The 16,624-nt window shown below is 40.6% G+C and overlaps 1 protein-coding gene across 9 annotated transcripts in view; it reads right to left on the reverse strand.

The window, feature by feature from the left end:
• The window catches only part of LOC126921457 (serine-rich adhesin for platelets), a 134,435-nt gene that overhangs the window by 24,792 nt on the left and 93,019 nt on the right, over window positions 1-16,624 (reverse strand). For all 9 annotated transcript variants that reach the window (XM_050733071.1, XM_050733076.1, XM_050733079.1 and 6 more), the window contains one exon: window positions 1,762-1,876. In XM_050733071.1, coding sequence (XP_050589028.1) covers window positions 1,762-1,876 — 115 coding nt within the window. The remainder of the gene's footprint in view (window positions 1-1,761; window positions 1,877-16,624) is intronic.

The following is a 16,624-nucleotide window of genomic DNA, read 5'->3' on the forward strand; positions in this document are numbered from 1 at the left end:
GATTACACGAGTATCGAGAAATAAAAGTAGCCACGACGACTTTATTATTGCGCGCGTTTACTGCCGATAGAACCGCGTTGAAAAGCTTTCTATCAGATTTCTTGTAATCGCGCACGAGGATCGCTGTTGGAAAGGCATTAGAAGGGGGATGGAAGTACTTTCGATGGTTTAACGAAGCCATTCGTCAACGACAGCAGACGTGTATAGTCTACACATAGCGAACATACTATGTAACGAGAACAAACACATAGCCGGTTGAGCGTAGCTTAAAGTAAGTACCTATATCTTAACAAGGATTGAATAATATTTGACTATCACAATTAGCATATCTACTGCAGCTAATAGAGACAAAAGAGGACAGCTACATGTACTTAATGTCATGAAATTCTCAATGAAATTGTACTCGTATATGAAGGATGTTAGTGAATTCCTTTCTCTAAAATCTTATGACCTCTATTTCTGATGAAACTTTGAAATTCGATGTAAATAGACTATGAGTTTTAAATTGCACGCAGGTTCAAATAAATTTTTGATATATTACGATTTTATTACTGTTTTCTTATATGAATACTATTTTTTCATGCCTTTATTATGCACACAATTTTTTCAATTTTGAAACTAATTTAGTAACTTTCCTAAGAGTTTTGAACGAGGATATGTAAGTATCATTAAATATGAATGAGCAAATTAGGTTTTGACGTATCAGCATATCAGTCGAATGTATTGAACGAAAATTATTGGAGTTACTCTTCTATGAAATCGTTACATTACATAGTACGATTCTTTTTGAACATCCAATGCCGTGTTTCACACAAAATCTACACGCTATTTTTATTTCGTGTCGTTGGAAAGTTCTCGCGAGAAATTACGATGAAAGTGCGTCCTGTTAAGAGGGCTGATCCTCTCCAGGAGCTGCAAGCAAACGCTTTTAGCTGTGAAAGCGTATGAAACGTTATAAAAGCTACGCGAAAACCGTCTTTTCCACGAGTTTCTTGTACAAACTTAACAACAGAACTCTAGCTGCGTTGATTCGGGTCAGCTTAATTAAACCTCGAAACGTTTTGCCCCGACTAACTGTCGCATTGTTGTAAGTTTGCGAATTTATCTGCAAAGGACGTACGAGCACCGCAACCAGAACTGTTTCTCGTGATAATTTATCACGTAGCCCGGTGATATTAATTGAGATCGTTATGCGTTCTATCGCTAGCGTTTCGCCGACTCTCGTTCTATTCTCGAAATATTATGCTAAGTAGGGATTTAGTGCTATAACATTATACACGAGAGAGCAACCCAGCTTTCCTCGTCGGGTACGATTGAGAAAATCAGTGATAATTTCAGAAGACTAGGGGAACTCTTGGAAACCTTTTATCGATCGTGCTCCGGGACGCTATAAGACGGCTGAAAAGTTCAAGAGAGCCGCTCGGAAGTTCTCTTGGGAAAGAAAGTTGCAAGAGCCTTCCGGTGAATCGACCACGAAACTTTTAGAAGAAGAGAAACGCGGCTTCGCTGTTCCTCGAATGTTAAAAACATCTGAAAGCATTTTTCCATCACCTCGTTTTTTCCATGATTTATTCGCTTTTTTTTCTTCGGTTTTTACTTTTTTTTAAATTTTAAGATATCGTTGGGGGATGGAAATTGGTTGATGATTGATAAGGAATCGCACGCCGATTGGTATAGGTTCTAGAAGTCGGTATAATGGAACGGTAGGTCGTATTATAGTAAAAAAAACGATTCAATTTCCGGAGGGATTCGGATACTCACGGAAACAGGAGCTGTGTGAGGCGTGGCTGCTTCCTGTGCGTGGTGAAGTCGACTGGGGCTGGGGCTCGACCTTTGGGAATTCTGGCCACGTTGCCAGGATCCTCCTTTGTTATTGCTGAAATCAAATTAAACGATCAATTTTTATCATGTTATCGTAGGAAAAATGTTCTTGCTCATTTAACGAACAACCTTCGGACGAAAAAAAAAATGAACACGCATAATCTTAACTAGCGAACAGCTGGAATGTACGTACGAATTCCAAGATGATTCACGTTTACGCAAGACCTTTGACACCGTCGTGTCGCAGAGAGCCGAGACTTTCACATTGATAAGGGGTAAAAATGATCGCCGGGAGGCGATTACATCTCATAATAAATTATTATAGGGCAAGACTTGTCATCGTGGTCAGGTAGTGGGTAATAAATTACGCGGCTGAGGGTCTCTGCGCGTGATTTACACGTTCGCTTGTCGATAATCGTCCTTCGGATATGTCGATATATTGCACCCGACAATGATCTATGAGAGGGTGATCTACGATCGTACGATCAAATCCACAGATCCTCTTGTTTGCCAATCGTTGAACGCATCAACGCTCGGAACTTTGTTAGCTTTTCACCGGAGAAAATCCTCTCTGATTTATAAACTCGTTATCTTCAATGTTTTCTATGATCGTTGTAGTAGTGGCCGTGTATTTCCTGACGAAAGTATCACTTCGGGAGACTTATAAGAGCTAGTGCGTCGTGCAATGAATATATACATAGCACTTGGAATTATATACTCAGAGCCCTCCTTTGTTCCCCTTTCATAAATTAGAAACTCGTCATCGATTCCACTATAAACGGATCGTTCGACGAGCTTAAGGAAGAAGACGTGTTTATTGTTTCTAAACCAGCAGGTTTTATCCGAACCACTCCCAGGTTACGAGAAAGGATCCGTCATGTCCACATTTCGACCGACAAGCACGTAGAAAGTGGGATAAATCGATGCGCTTCTGTTGGTATCTCGTGATCCTTCGTCTTCAGATGAAAACGACTTGCTTGTCAGTCAAGCGAAAGACTCAAGAGCGTGGTAACTGTGTAAAAATTCGTTTTGCCAGCATAAAAATCATGTCTTAACGTGACACTCGAGTCGTCCGGGTGCACATCGCATCATTCGGACGCACGTCACTGGAACACCGTTGCGCCTTTCGCCGGCTGACGACCAGATCGTTCGTTCTGTCGTCTATCGAACGGACCGTCGTCTGTCGAACGAACCGTCGTTTATAGTACGGCGATATTCTCGCGCCGATAATGACGTATTAGGTTAGAGTGAAAGCATCGTGGGAAATGATTTGCGCGGTCGCGTGCCCTCGCGAACAGGAAGCGTTCGACAGCAAGGTAAGATCACGCTACGGTATTAGGTGGGACGATTAACGCCATTAATGTCCGACTTTATGAGCTTTCCCAGAAGGAGTGTCGATGAGGGCATTGAAGCCAGATTTCACATAGAAACCTTGTTATCCGTCGGATTTTTCCACGTTGGTCGGGGCAATTTGTACGAGGTGTACGTGGGATAGATTCTAAGCAACAGAAGAACGCGTGATGTTGGTTGTGTGATTTATTTAACGGCGTAACAGAGTGCTCGAACGTCGAATGTGTGCCTGAGTACCAATCATCTTTAGTTAATATTTACCGGTAGCACCGGAGGGAAACAGAAAGGAGAGAAAATCCTGCCTCTCGTTTCGGAAATTGAGACATCGAGACGTTGCTTGTTGTGAATCATACGCTAGCGCTCGCGCGGATATTAGCAACCGTCGCGGCAACTCGCCGCGAGTATTTCTCGCACCGCGCCTTGGCTAATCTCGTCGTTATCTAGAGTTTCGTAATCATCGAGCACGACATACGTGTACGGAGAACGAGGCCGGAATATTAGCTGGTTTTCGCGTGGAAAGTGCAAGGAACTCGGTCAATATTTCCAAGGCTGATGGGAACGAAACCATTTCCGTGCCATCTCGAAACGAAACCTTTACAGAGTCCCTGGATAAATATCTGCTGGAAACTACACGCGTTTGTACTTATAATTATCTCGATTGTTTAACACTTCGACATTGCGACGCGAGAATCTTACCGTTGACACGCTTTGGTTTTTTAGTTAAACTCTCGGAAATGGTATTGCGTGGTTTGTGGTTTCGTGTACGTTGAATTTTCAGCATTGAAAATGGCGATCTTTTACGAGTATTGTTTAAATATTGATCTAAACGCTATTTTCGCGAGGCGGAGCCAATTAAAATTTAAATTGTGGTATTTCGTAACTGGCAAATTAACGTGGTAATACTAATAGCCTCTGCTGATACGGGACACAGTACATAGATGTGTAATTTAGCGTAACTTATTTCGTTGTTTACCTTTCCTTCTAATCTAAATATGCTAAAATACGATACGATTATTGTCGAAGTTAAGTAACACGTAAAACACATTTTAGCGCAGTTCGATAAGAAAAATGTATTTTTTCTCAAGGACAATATTTATGAACAATATTTTACAATCGAGGTACCTACTTTATCGCATGCTAGAATTCGCAATTATGCAGTCACGTTTTTATTACGATCGCAATTAGTACGAATTCGTCCATCAAGGGACGTAATTCGATACTTCACGGTGGCATCGAAAAAATGAAATTTGTTTGATAAAGACTGTTGATCCAGACAGGTACACGCGACAGTTTCCTGAAAGCTCTCAAAACATTTTCACTCTGTAACAAGTTACAGCCGAATTGGATAACTTTGATTTATGCAAACGAAATCTCAGTTCAGCATCGCCTAGGATATCCAAATATGTTATTCCCTTTTTGTAAAACTCGTATCTCTGTCACAACAACATTTCACCCTTGCTACCTCGTTCGTTACCCGTTACTTCAATTGCGTACGTAATTGTAAGAGAGTACATTCTCCTCGACGTAGAAATGCAGACGGATAAATAAATATATGTACAAGTCGAAGCAAATAAAATTCCGAGATCCTAATTGATTACCATATCGTTAACGAGATCCACGACAAAAAGTAAAAAGAAGATTGAATTATGGAAAACGTAATCAAGAATTGAATCGGAACACATCCTGTATTTATTCGAGCGTTCGTTCCTCCTGGAGAGAAACGGGGTGTAAAATACGAAAAGCCGACTAAAAGGGTGATCAGGACGAAAGGTTAAGGGCAACTTTTAAGAGACAAATTTATTCGACTCTTATATCGGTGCTTTCCGACTCGTTTTGCGTTGTTTTTTCTTTCTTTCCCTTTTTTTCTTTTTTTTTTTTTTTTTTTAGACGATCGACTTTCCGACATAACGCACAGATAAATCGATGCACCCTGGCCAAATAAACAATCGTATTTATCGCCCTGAGTTCACGTGGGTGTGCTGTTACAGGCCGCAAGAACCGGTCGTAAAATCTTACCGGTTTCGCAATACACCTTCTCTCGTACAACTGCAACGCACCAACGCACCTATATACGTGAGTACGTAGCTGCGCTTTTTATGTTCACCGCTCTGGACGTGTCCTGGTCATGATTCGAATCGATTCAAAACTACCCCTTACGCCGAGCTGCGTAAAAATGTTTGTTACCGTTACTGTCTCGCTCTGACAGAGGAATTTGCCACGATTTATAGCCGATAGTACCGTGAAATTGATAATTGCCAAGCTTGGTAGTCGTCCGCTATGAAAATTTGTAGTATCTCAGGACGAAGCGTGGATGATAGACAAGCGAGAAATCCCAGTAATGCCGAGTTTGCGTAAGGAAAGAAACAGCATTTGTATCTTTGGCGAACTGGACCAGCTTATTCACTGGATGACTAGTGTAAGACTAACAGAAGGTGAAAGAATCCTGACAAGTACATTGTTGATTTTCTGATTTTAATGATAATTATGATTAAAAAAGAGTATTCTAATATGACATTTGCACATAGCGGAAAGTAATTGAAAAATATAAGTTTTATAATTTAACCTAAAATAGCATTTTTATTATTATCGTTATTATTATTATTCACGGGTATAAGTATTAAGAATTAATATTTTAATATTACGACAAGTAATATTTTTAAAATTATAGAGAGGTTGAAAAATACATTTTTCGTTTCAAAAGCAAAGGCAGTTTTGGCAATGCGAGATTGAGTGACGACATATCGTTACATATCGTCGACAAAACTGCTCTTCTGTGAAAATTGGAAAATCTTATCTGTTATTCTCGTGTTTTCTTCGATACGAGAGTCTGCTTTAAAGCTGTTGCTGCTTTTTTTAGTTAGTTGAAATCTGCGTACTAGAAGTTATATTTAAATAGCAGAAAAAAGTTAAAAATGCAAACTTCAAAGTTTATAACCGATCAAGATCAACAATAATGTTTCAACCATCGAGACAAGATCAACACTTGTAAATACGCGTTGTTTCAAAAAAACGGGAGGTCAAAAAACATTTCCACCGCGAGTTCGATTCATTTTAGAGCGCAGTAGACATTTATAACGTGAATCAAGCGCAAAAAATTCTGACTGAAAATAACGGAGGTTTTCGCCAGACTCGATTTTCGAGAAAAATATTTGTGTGAATTTTCGCGAATCCGGGAGGTTTCCTTTCTCGAAACGAAAAATGCAAAAGTTACAAATAAACCCATACCATAACAAACTTCGCACCAATTCCGACTTATTTCTTCTATGAAGAATTTTTCTCTGTTTGCAACGTATTTTTTGCTCTCACTTTTGCTCGTGTTTCACGTATCGAAACTGTTTGCAGTTTCGATTCCATTCCTGTGCGGTGTACCGGCATGTTCAATTAAGCAGATTGCACGTAATAATTGCGAAACGTATAACCTAATTCGCAGTGTGCAGGGTATTCCGCAGAGCTCGCTTTTCCATTTTCAAGGTATACAGCAACGCGATCATTGAAACGAAATTACACCGCTTATTAATACATTTTTCTCGGTGTCGTGGTCAATTTGTAGGTAACGCGCCACCTTGAGACTACATTGACGTAACGCAATTATGTATAATATATGTGTTTTCAATAACGGATCATACTTTCTAAACACTCTTTCGTACGATAGGCATTCCACACATGGTTAGTCAGTTTTTACTTTGGTAATGCGTGCGGAATAAAATGTTCGAGATCGCGGCTCGAAAAGTAGAACACTACGTGAGCCAGCTAATTAAATTTGAAAAGCAACACAGTGGATAGCTTAACATCGTAACGCGCGTAATCTGTAAATTCCTAACTGCATGGACATTCGTTTTACAAGCAAATTGAATTTGCTCCGGGTATAGATTTAATACCAATATGCAATGCAGGTAGATTAATGAGTCATGAAGGAGCATAATAATCGATGCATGAGCGACATCGTCGATCGGAAAAGTTGAAGAGATCAAAAGTAACGAAGAGTCGTGCATCACGGAGCGAACTTTTATTGCCAGCTCGGATTCGGATGTATAAATCTCTGGCAGTCATAAATCACCGAACGGTAGTGTGCAAAAGACAGAGATGGAAGCTCGTTTCTTTTTGCTCGTTGCTCATCGAAATCGCAAAAAATTAGATTCGATGGTAAGAAGATATCAGCGAATTTCCACGTCGTACACACTAACGACAAAATAAATTTCTTCGGTTCTAGAGATTTTTATACAGCAGATCGCTATCACCAACGTACGCGTCGTTTCTTGGAGATATTGAGACATTAGAACGCGAGGAGTGGTTTTCTGATTGCGAGCCCGCGACGTTGGTAAATTTTCACCGTTGGAAAGTTACGATAATAGCAACTTTCGAATTATGATATTGCGATTCCGGGTAACTTTCGTATCGCGAAAATTACGATATCAACAAATCACTGGTTCGCGGAGCTACGGCGTATCGACAAATTACTCGGTCGGGGGATCACGATACCAACAAATTTCCACGTCGTCAGGTCGCGATAGTGACAAATTTTAGACCGTGAGAACAAACGATATCGACGATTTTCGGGTCGTGGGGTCGCGGCTGCGAAACTGCAAATTTATCGTTGGATTAAAGACCCAAGGGATGTAATACACTTTCGTGATTGCGGTGCAAAGTGACGCTTCGATTGAATTTCTTCTTTTTCGTTAAGGGGAACTCGCTTTCCTCGGGGATACGAAATTTTTCGAACATATAGCGGAACCTATGATCGTCACGACCACGTGTCGACCAAGTCGTGGCCACGAACTATGCTTTCTCGTGAAAGCCGATACAGCCCTACTCGCTACACGACTATCGAATTTCAATTTACGATATCATCGTTTAATTATTATGATCCGTTGGTAATATATATCTTATGTTATATGTCTTCCTTGAGATCTATTAACTTAAAACGTGGCCTTTTCTATCGAGGTTTCAAACACATTTGGAAACACGTTCGTTTAAACGCATCGATCTTCGCTTTCTGGTATAGAAGAGAATTTTTCAACGTTGCCAACGAGAGATTGTGTGCGCGCCCTGTTGATGTAGCGAAGCTACAAAGAGAAGAGGAATTCAGGTGATCTGTCGTTTACGAAGGTTTTTCGCCGTGCTTTCTCGAGCTCTCGATCCATTTAATGGTCCGCCAACAGGATATAAGTTTGCCGTTTTAAGTTTTTTCACAGATAAAGCAAACGACATTTATTTCCGCGTTTGTTCGCGTTCTGATTTCGTTGCTGATGAAATATACCGTGAAAATGGTAAATGGAATAAATCGGAAATAGCATTAAAGGGTGACTAGAAAAATAACAAACATAACAAAAAGTATAAGTACGATATAAAGTACTTATGCGCGTTTATGTAAATACAGCTTACGTGCAGATACTTTTCTACGATAGAACATTTAGATACACCGAGTGTAAGATGTGAAATGTTTGGTCGAAGAACAGCTGCCGAAAAACGTTTGAGGAATTCCATCTGGATCGCCACAAAAAGCAAACGCATCGACAAACGACTCAAACGATATATAATAGATCCGATGCGTCGAGAAGAGAAGATCGGAACAGCCGTAAATCGCTCGTGATGCATTTCCGCGTGCAAAGTGCTATCCTATTTGCTAATTCATATTCATGATGGCATGCTTTCAATAATATCTGAATAATCTTGACGTTGAAATCGGACTCTATGCACGAACAATGGCACTTAACGAATATTCGCCATTTCACGCTTAGCCTTTGCATATACAAGCGCCGGCGCAGCTATTTTTATTTCGAGGGCTAATCACGAGAAAGCGAACGTTCTGTCGTTAACGATCTATTCTATTATTTTGTATGCCTCAAGCTAAGCAAACCAAAAGTATGTAAATTACTCTCGGTACCACGCGCTTGATTAAGCGATCGGGCAACTGATAAAATGCTAGAAATCCATTTGATGGTGTTTAAGTTAAAATTAGTAACTAATGACTGTACATTTGTAACATTTGTGTAAATCATAACTTTTCATTTCATTTTCACAAATAATCACGGAATCGAGAAATTTTTACTAAATGTTAACAAACATTCTGACTATATGCAAATACAGGTAACACGATTCTTCGAGCGGAAGAAAAAAATAAAAGCTGGAATGGTTCCAAAACCGAGGAAAAAAAATACAGCAGGTCGTTGCAATTCTACCTGGAATCGCGTCTAGCAGTTTGTTATCCCTGTTTTTTTCTCTCTCTCTCTTTTTTTATTCCCCAGAAAACAGACAGACCGTGAAATAAACTTTCCGTGGTAATCTTCAAACTATTGACACGTTTGCGGACAAGCGTTCCCCGTGAACAGGGAAAGTTCTCCGGTGTTCTGATATCGATGTCACGAACGAAACGTAAAAGCATTCGTGAAATTAAAATAAAAAGAGAAAAATAATCGACCGCGGAAAGTAATTTCGAATATAAGGAAAAGAAACTCCGCTCGAAACGAGAAAATGAAAATAGTAAAAGAAGGAAAGACGTTGACGAACGACGATCGATCTGAAAACTTTTTCTCCGATTCGGGAACGAAAATACCGAATCCATTGAGAACGACATATCTCACGCGCTCATCTCTTCAAATTCGTGGTCTCGACGAACTACGTAACGATTTTACCGGATTAAGTTCCCTCTGCTAAGAGGATTAACAGTTTAAATCAGTCGTTGAACCGTGTTCAACGGCAATTCATGTCACAGTGCGGCAAACTTGTATTCTTTCCGCGAAATCACCGTGGGGACGCCGACTTTTGGGCACGTTCCATGCCATTTTAAGAAACTTCGGCTAAGACCTCCTCGTTTGACCATTTCCATGAAGATTACGATAGGGGGATAATGTTTATGCCTTTTATACTTATCCACTTAAATTGCTCGTGGTTGACATAAATTTACCAGCGATTCTTTAATTATTAACTGCGATTTATGATTGGTCAACTGATTGATTAAAACGATGGTAGAATTATTAAATTTCAAACGTCACTTATTATATTACGTTATATAGCAACTCGTTATGGTTAATGAATATTCGTAATTTTCAGTTTGATATATTTCTCATTGCTTCTGATATTTGATACCGTACATTACGCGATGAAGAATTATCAATTTTATTAGATATTTCATATTTTATTTCGTCCCGAATTACGTGAGTTTCACGCTTCGTTTAAAGGACCGTGAAAAATGTAGCTCCGTTACTCACGGTGGTTTCGAATAAGTACATCGGCGGAAGCAAACGCGCATAAAAATGATATGCTGCTCCAATTCGTTCCACGAGAAATCGTTCGTTCGATTCACACAGCCGCTGGCTCATTTCTTTCGTCGAAAACACGTTAGATCAAGTTCGAATCAATTCCGTAGACTTTTATTCCCGGTGATATCCGAAAGCGAATTCATCGATTCGCCTATAAACTTCATAGTAACGTTTGATGTCGACTCAAATGGATCCATTCGATTCGAAGATGATATTCTTGTCGTAGCACAGATGGTAAAATTTTGAACTGCTTTGCGATGCAAATAGTGATCCACGAATTGTTTAAAGCGTGTCAAATACTTATTTATCGTAAGATATTCTAAACTGGAAAACTATCTATATCAATGATGTATATTAGTGGCGTAAAAAAACAATTTTTATATTTTCGAAAAATCACCAATGTTCCAATTCTTAACTCTATGTCAGAAAAATAACATGTTAAGATCTAAATCAGTTGCAATTTGAATTAAAGTGGCCGTACAGTAAAAATTTGCCTGCAGCAAGGATGCAGCAAATAATTTTTATTCTCGAAATATTTCCAATATTTCGATTCGTATGTCTGCAGATAGATAACAATTTTGGATGGCTATGATTTGAATCGAAATTACTATCTTATCTACTGCGCTGGATAATCTTAGAGTGTCGCGAACATCCAAGAAAAAAGAATTCCAAGGAAAATACTTGATATCGTGTCACTACCGACTGCAGAAGATGAGAAGAGAACGAAATCACTCTCTCCCTGTGCGCTTTATTTTCTTTCCACGGTGGAAGGTCATTGTCAGTGAATAAAAGGAAAACGGCTGCGAAGCAATCGAGGCGGCCATATAAATGGTAGCAGGAAGAAGGAAAGGCAGGCTCGAAGGAATAATGAAAAAGAAAGTGAGAGGCAAGAAGAAAACCGATGGTCGACTGAATTCCAACATCGTCGTTCCTAGTAGAATGGCGATGCGTAGGACAAGGTGGTTTTTCTAAGGCCACGTTCACACGGAACGGAACCTCCTTGTACCGTAGCGGTCGTTCTCACAATTTTCAAAAAGGTCCCGAGTGTAGTTATAGTCTTGTCTTTGTTTTTATAATAATGTCGCGTCGGAGTTGCCTCGCTAGATGCTTCAATTTTATTCTTGTTTTATTCTTGTTTTACTTCATCATTAGACGTTATTAATACTTTTCGGTGGAACGTCGTTAGAGAAATTGTCGAAGGAAGACTTCTGACACCGTAAGCTCAAATATTTGTTCTTAAAGCTTCGTTAAGAAAGAGTCTATTCGAAACGTTGTTACGTATGTTGGACAAAGCTGAATTTTAAAGTGGGGCTGAAACGTCAAAATGTCTCACAGGAACGATAAAGTGTACCTGATTTTCATTCGGCCGTTTCTCATCCATGCCACGAGCTTTCATACGTAAGCTCGATTTGTAAGTTAAGTCAAATTGAAGTTACTGCTTTTCACGAGTTAAATGGAACAAATCCGTTCAGTTGGAAAGGGTTTAGATCGCAAAGAGATACGTCGGATCAGAGGTTTCCAACCTGCCTCTTTCTTCCCCTTTTTTTCTCTTCCGCTTTCCACCACATCGCGGTACCGTTATTCAAATTGGGCTAGAACAAATCGCCGAGAAAATTGCGTTAAATTTAAACTCGATCGAATTGAATTTACAAATCGACCTACGTAGAATTTTTGCGAGAACTGCTTTTTTAGCAAAAATCTCGCAAAATCCCGCCGTTGACGGTTAGTGCGTATGTTTTTGTCTGTCGCGTGTTTAAATGGAAACAATGGATTACGCGGTCGAATCGATAAAACAATGGGTCAGGGACTTGAAGCGAAAAGTGAACGATGTTCCATCAGAAAAACCTTTTCGAGCAAAGCGGTTCGTCTGAAAAGTAACCTAACGCTTCGTTGGTCGCGTTTGGAGGTTTCTCCTCTTTTTATTCCTCTGTTTTATCGTTTTGTCATGTTTCTTAATTATCAACCTGTTATGCGTCTCGAGATTGGTTGAGAATTGATGTATTAAAGGGTGACACAGAAGCGCACTTGTTTCTCGTTTACAACTACAGGCATTAATCTCAATTCTTTGACCTCGACCTCGATGCAAACGATTTCAAGCAGCGAAAGAGGTCGGATGGTAGCTGCGGGGTTCAAATTATTCTCTATAGATTGAAATCCCTTTCTTTGCGGATCAACGATGTTCCAGAAGGAACAATCGCAAAGCCATCGAGGAAAGTTCATCGATGAGATAAACAGCTGCGAGCCTCGTGGATATTTGAATTCTTTGCTCCTGTTGGTATTCAGACCGCGGAGTTCGAGCTTACAGTATTGCCGCGCTATCACGGAAATAATTGAAGAAATAATTCGAGACATGAGATCCTCGATACAGTCTTAAGGATGTTCGTAGTTGACGACACGATGCCTTCGATTATCAGGTCAGGAGATTTCAATAATGGAGAACTTCGAGTCGTGAAATGCCGATATCGACCTCTATCTGACACAGAATTCGACACTCATAACCACTGGATCGTGGAATCGCTATATCAACAATTCCTGGGTTGTGAGATCGCGACTCTGACAGGTTTCAGGTCGTGATATATAAATCATGATATATAAAAAGAAACGTCCTGAATTTCAAATTTTCGGATTGTTACATACGTAACCGACTGTCTAATGGAATCCATGTCACGAGCCGTCGATATAGCTAACTCGTAAGTTGTGGAAGTCGATATTGTCAGCGAAGGATTGCACGAAACTCTGTCATCCACTATTTAAAGTCCTTGTACTGAATTTCGAGCCTGCGATCCAAATAGTATCAAGTTTCTACGAAAATTTCATCAATATCGAACGATGACCTTCAAAAGAAAACTACACCAATTTACCTATACTCTTCAACGGTATCCATGATTCCACGATTTCCATCAAATTTCCAATTTTGTCTGTTCACAGCTACACGTTAACTATCGCACGAAGGAACCAATCTTTCGGTCGAAGCTGTTCGCAATTAAAAACAACACGAACGGCCATTATTGGCTTCAAACGAACGCTAGCGAACAACGAATAATAATGACCGATACGTGACTGACATGCTTTCGGGTCTGGATGCGCGTTCGCTAGGGTATTACGAAGGGAAGCGGAATACTAAGAGAAGAATCAATGGTTAAACCATGCGAGACATGGCGTACAATTTATCCGAACGATGCGGTCCTTTTCGTTGAATACAAACGAGGAACGAAGGTAGGTGGCACGCGCCCCGGACTTCTCTTCGCGATTATGCCAACGAAATCGTTTATACGCTCTGGCTCTTTTATCATACCGATCTCCAATGTGTGTACATCGGCACGTATGTCTTCGAATCGGTTCCATCGTGTCGGTTATTTCTCTCGTTCGGCCAGGAAAATGCCGTCCACTATAAATGCATGCGTCGATGCAAAGATGTAATACGAACCACAAGGAAACTTTTATCCTCGCCTTTCTTCAGGATTCAAACCTGTATCGGAGTAATCGTTTCAATCTATCTCTCCGCTGACTTCAATGCATACGAAAGAAGAGGGTGTGCGATCGTGAACGACGTTCAAACCCGCTTCTCCGAATGTCGGGAACGCGTTCTTTCGAAGGAAATTGTCTGCTTCTTATATTATGGACATGCTGTTTTCTTTCGTATAGGTACAATGATATTCGAGCGTGGCTGCGATCTCGTTTGGGCGATCGATACCGATACTGACATCGGTATTGGCGCAATCGCGTGACTCCATGTCTGACATTAAATTAATTACAAGACAATCGATTATTTTCTTCGATGCAAGAGTAAGAGAAGAACGGACAGAACACAATGTTATGCGTCCAGCACGGTTGCGTGTAAGCATGTCGTATCGGCAGGCAGCTGCTGTCCAACTACCGACAGCGCATCTCTCTGGACCGGTTTCTGCAACGCGGAGAAACCACTACGCATAAAGAGAGGCGGCGTTTATCGGCTATCAAGATTTATGTTAATTTCACGATACCCCCCCTGTACAGCAGGCAATGATGCATTGCGCGTCTGTTTCGCGACAACGGAATCTCGCGATCACCACGGGGAACGTGGCAATTTAGCCAGGGCCACGTTCGCTTCGGAGAAGTTTATCATTTTGGATGGTGTAGAGATTTAAGGACCGTGTAATTACCGACATTGTTTCTTTCTTTTTTGTTTCGAGTCGATACAGCTTGAAAATCTTATGGGATCCGTCAAATACATGCGATGATAATAAGAAGATTCAAGATGGAGTGAGAATATTTATTCAGCACGAGGTATATTGCACGCGTGAGAGATCCTTTCACGAGAAGGAGCTGTTAACTGCCCTACTCGTCCAACTTTTTCAGAATCTCGAGAGTGACAGTAGAAAGAGGGTGAACTTACTCCCTTAGAAACATGTGGCACGCGTGCCTACGTCCTTATTAAAGGAGCCACAATGCCGGATGTCTACGAAGAGATTGAACGTTCCGAAACAAATCACGTTAGAACGGTTCTCATTCGTAGCGTTTGCCATCTTTTCGCTGTATGTATTTATATCGTATACGATCCGATTAATTCTGTGAAATGTCACGGTTTATCACACGATTTATTATTTAATATTCGTCGATTGGGAGAAGCGGTCCAATCGGTTTTACTGAAGCTTATTTACGTTATTAAATTGCTTCAGGTGGAATATACGAAGCCGTGCCGTGTTTAAAACACGAACTATGGAGAAGTATTGTATATTATTTTTGAAAGGAAATATGTCTTTCGGAGTACATATACATAGGACGGCAGCTGGTATGCAACTTAAATCCGCTGCATCTGGACCGGTTTCAGGCAGCCAGGCAGCTAGGCAAGGATGAACGACTTTATGGAAAGGGGATGCTTTTATTCTACGAAAAGAAATATATGGCACGCGAGTCGTGTGCCACCAGTCTAAACGTGAGTGGGTGTACTATTTCTATACACGCGCAAATAGATGCGCTGTATGCCAGTAGCTCTCATTCAAGTTTTTTCTTCATACGAAAGACATTTTTTATTTTATCATACTTTGACGACTAATTGATCTTTGTCGATAAATTAAAATTATTAAAAGGAACCGCTATAGGAAACATTGCAATAACTCTCTTTCTTAACCACGGTGTTCTTATAAGTCTTACAAGTATCACACTGAGTCTATAGAAGTTGCTGCTCGCGTGACATTTTGCCTTTCGTAAAAATACACATAGCAACCTCCATTTAGGTAAGGTTACAATGCTATAAAACAAGGGAACGCGAGTAAATATCACAGCAACTTCCGTATATCGAAGTTAACTTCCTCTATTTGCCGAGTAAATTCTCGGGTAGATAACCAGAATATGGTTTCTAAGACAGTCGTTGGTCGGTACCTACTTTGTTGGCAGATATCAAATCGCCTAAACGAAGGAAGAAGCCGAATGGTGGCTCACAGCTGTCGCGTGCCTCGTATGAACATCTGCTTCTACCTGCGCCTTCTGACTCCCCCAGGCCATTCCTTCTTTTTGCCCGCTCTTTGTATTATTATTTCGCGGTACCATCCACAATTTTTCCTCGTGGCCGACGGCGCTCGTGAACGTTCACCACCTGCCGTCACACAGTGGAATTTTATACGGTCGCAAGGTGAAATTCTATAAACCGTAGAGGACCGTTTATCACACACAAGCTTCCTCTTGTACTTTGGTTTTTCTCTTGAAAATAAAATTCGTACATATTTCTCGCGCGACGTCCAACGAACTCACTTAAGAATCCATAGTTCACCGGCCGATTTCTTCGATCGCGGTACGAGTCGATAACGTAACCGATTAGAAGTACAACGTGTCGAGAAAATATGTTCCGAACGAGCAGAAAACCATTTCTGTTCCTGGCAAGTTCGTTATCGTCGCGAGATTGGAGGCTAAATCGAGGTATTCGTTTAGGGAATTTCGATAACGTTCGCTCTCTGATCACGTCACGATAGTATCGATTCGGGTTATCTAACAAGGTCAGTGAACCTCCTTGACCATTACGGAGGACACCGCGTATCGATTCCTGTCCCTGTGCTTCGGATCTTCTAATATACGATAAAAGTTATCGTAGGCCAAGAATCGATTCTTCGGTCAAAACCTAAGGAATATTATTTCCTCGGTTTGGACTCGGGGACGATCGAACGACTTCCGTGAAATAATTTAATATCCCGACGAACGGACAACGTAATTTTACATTG

This window comes from Bombus affinis, chromosome 10 (genome assembly GCF_024516045.1).
Source record: "Bombus affinis isolate iyBomAffi1 chromosome 10, iyBomAffi1.2, whole genome shotgun sequence".
NCBI lineage: Eukaryota > Metazoa > Arthropoda > Insecta > Hymenoptera > Apidae > Bombus > Bombus affinis.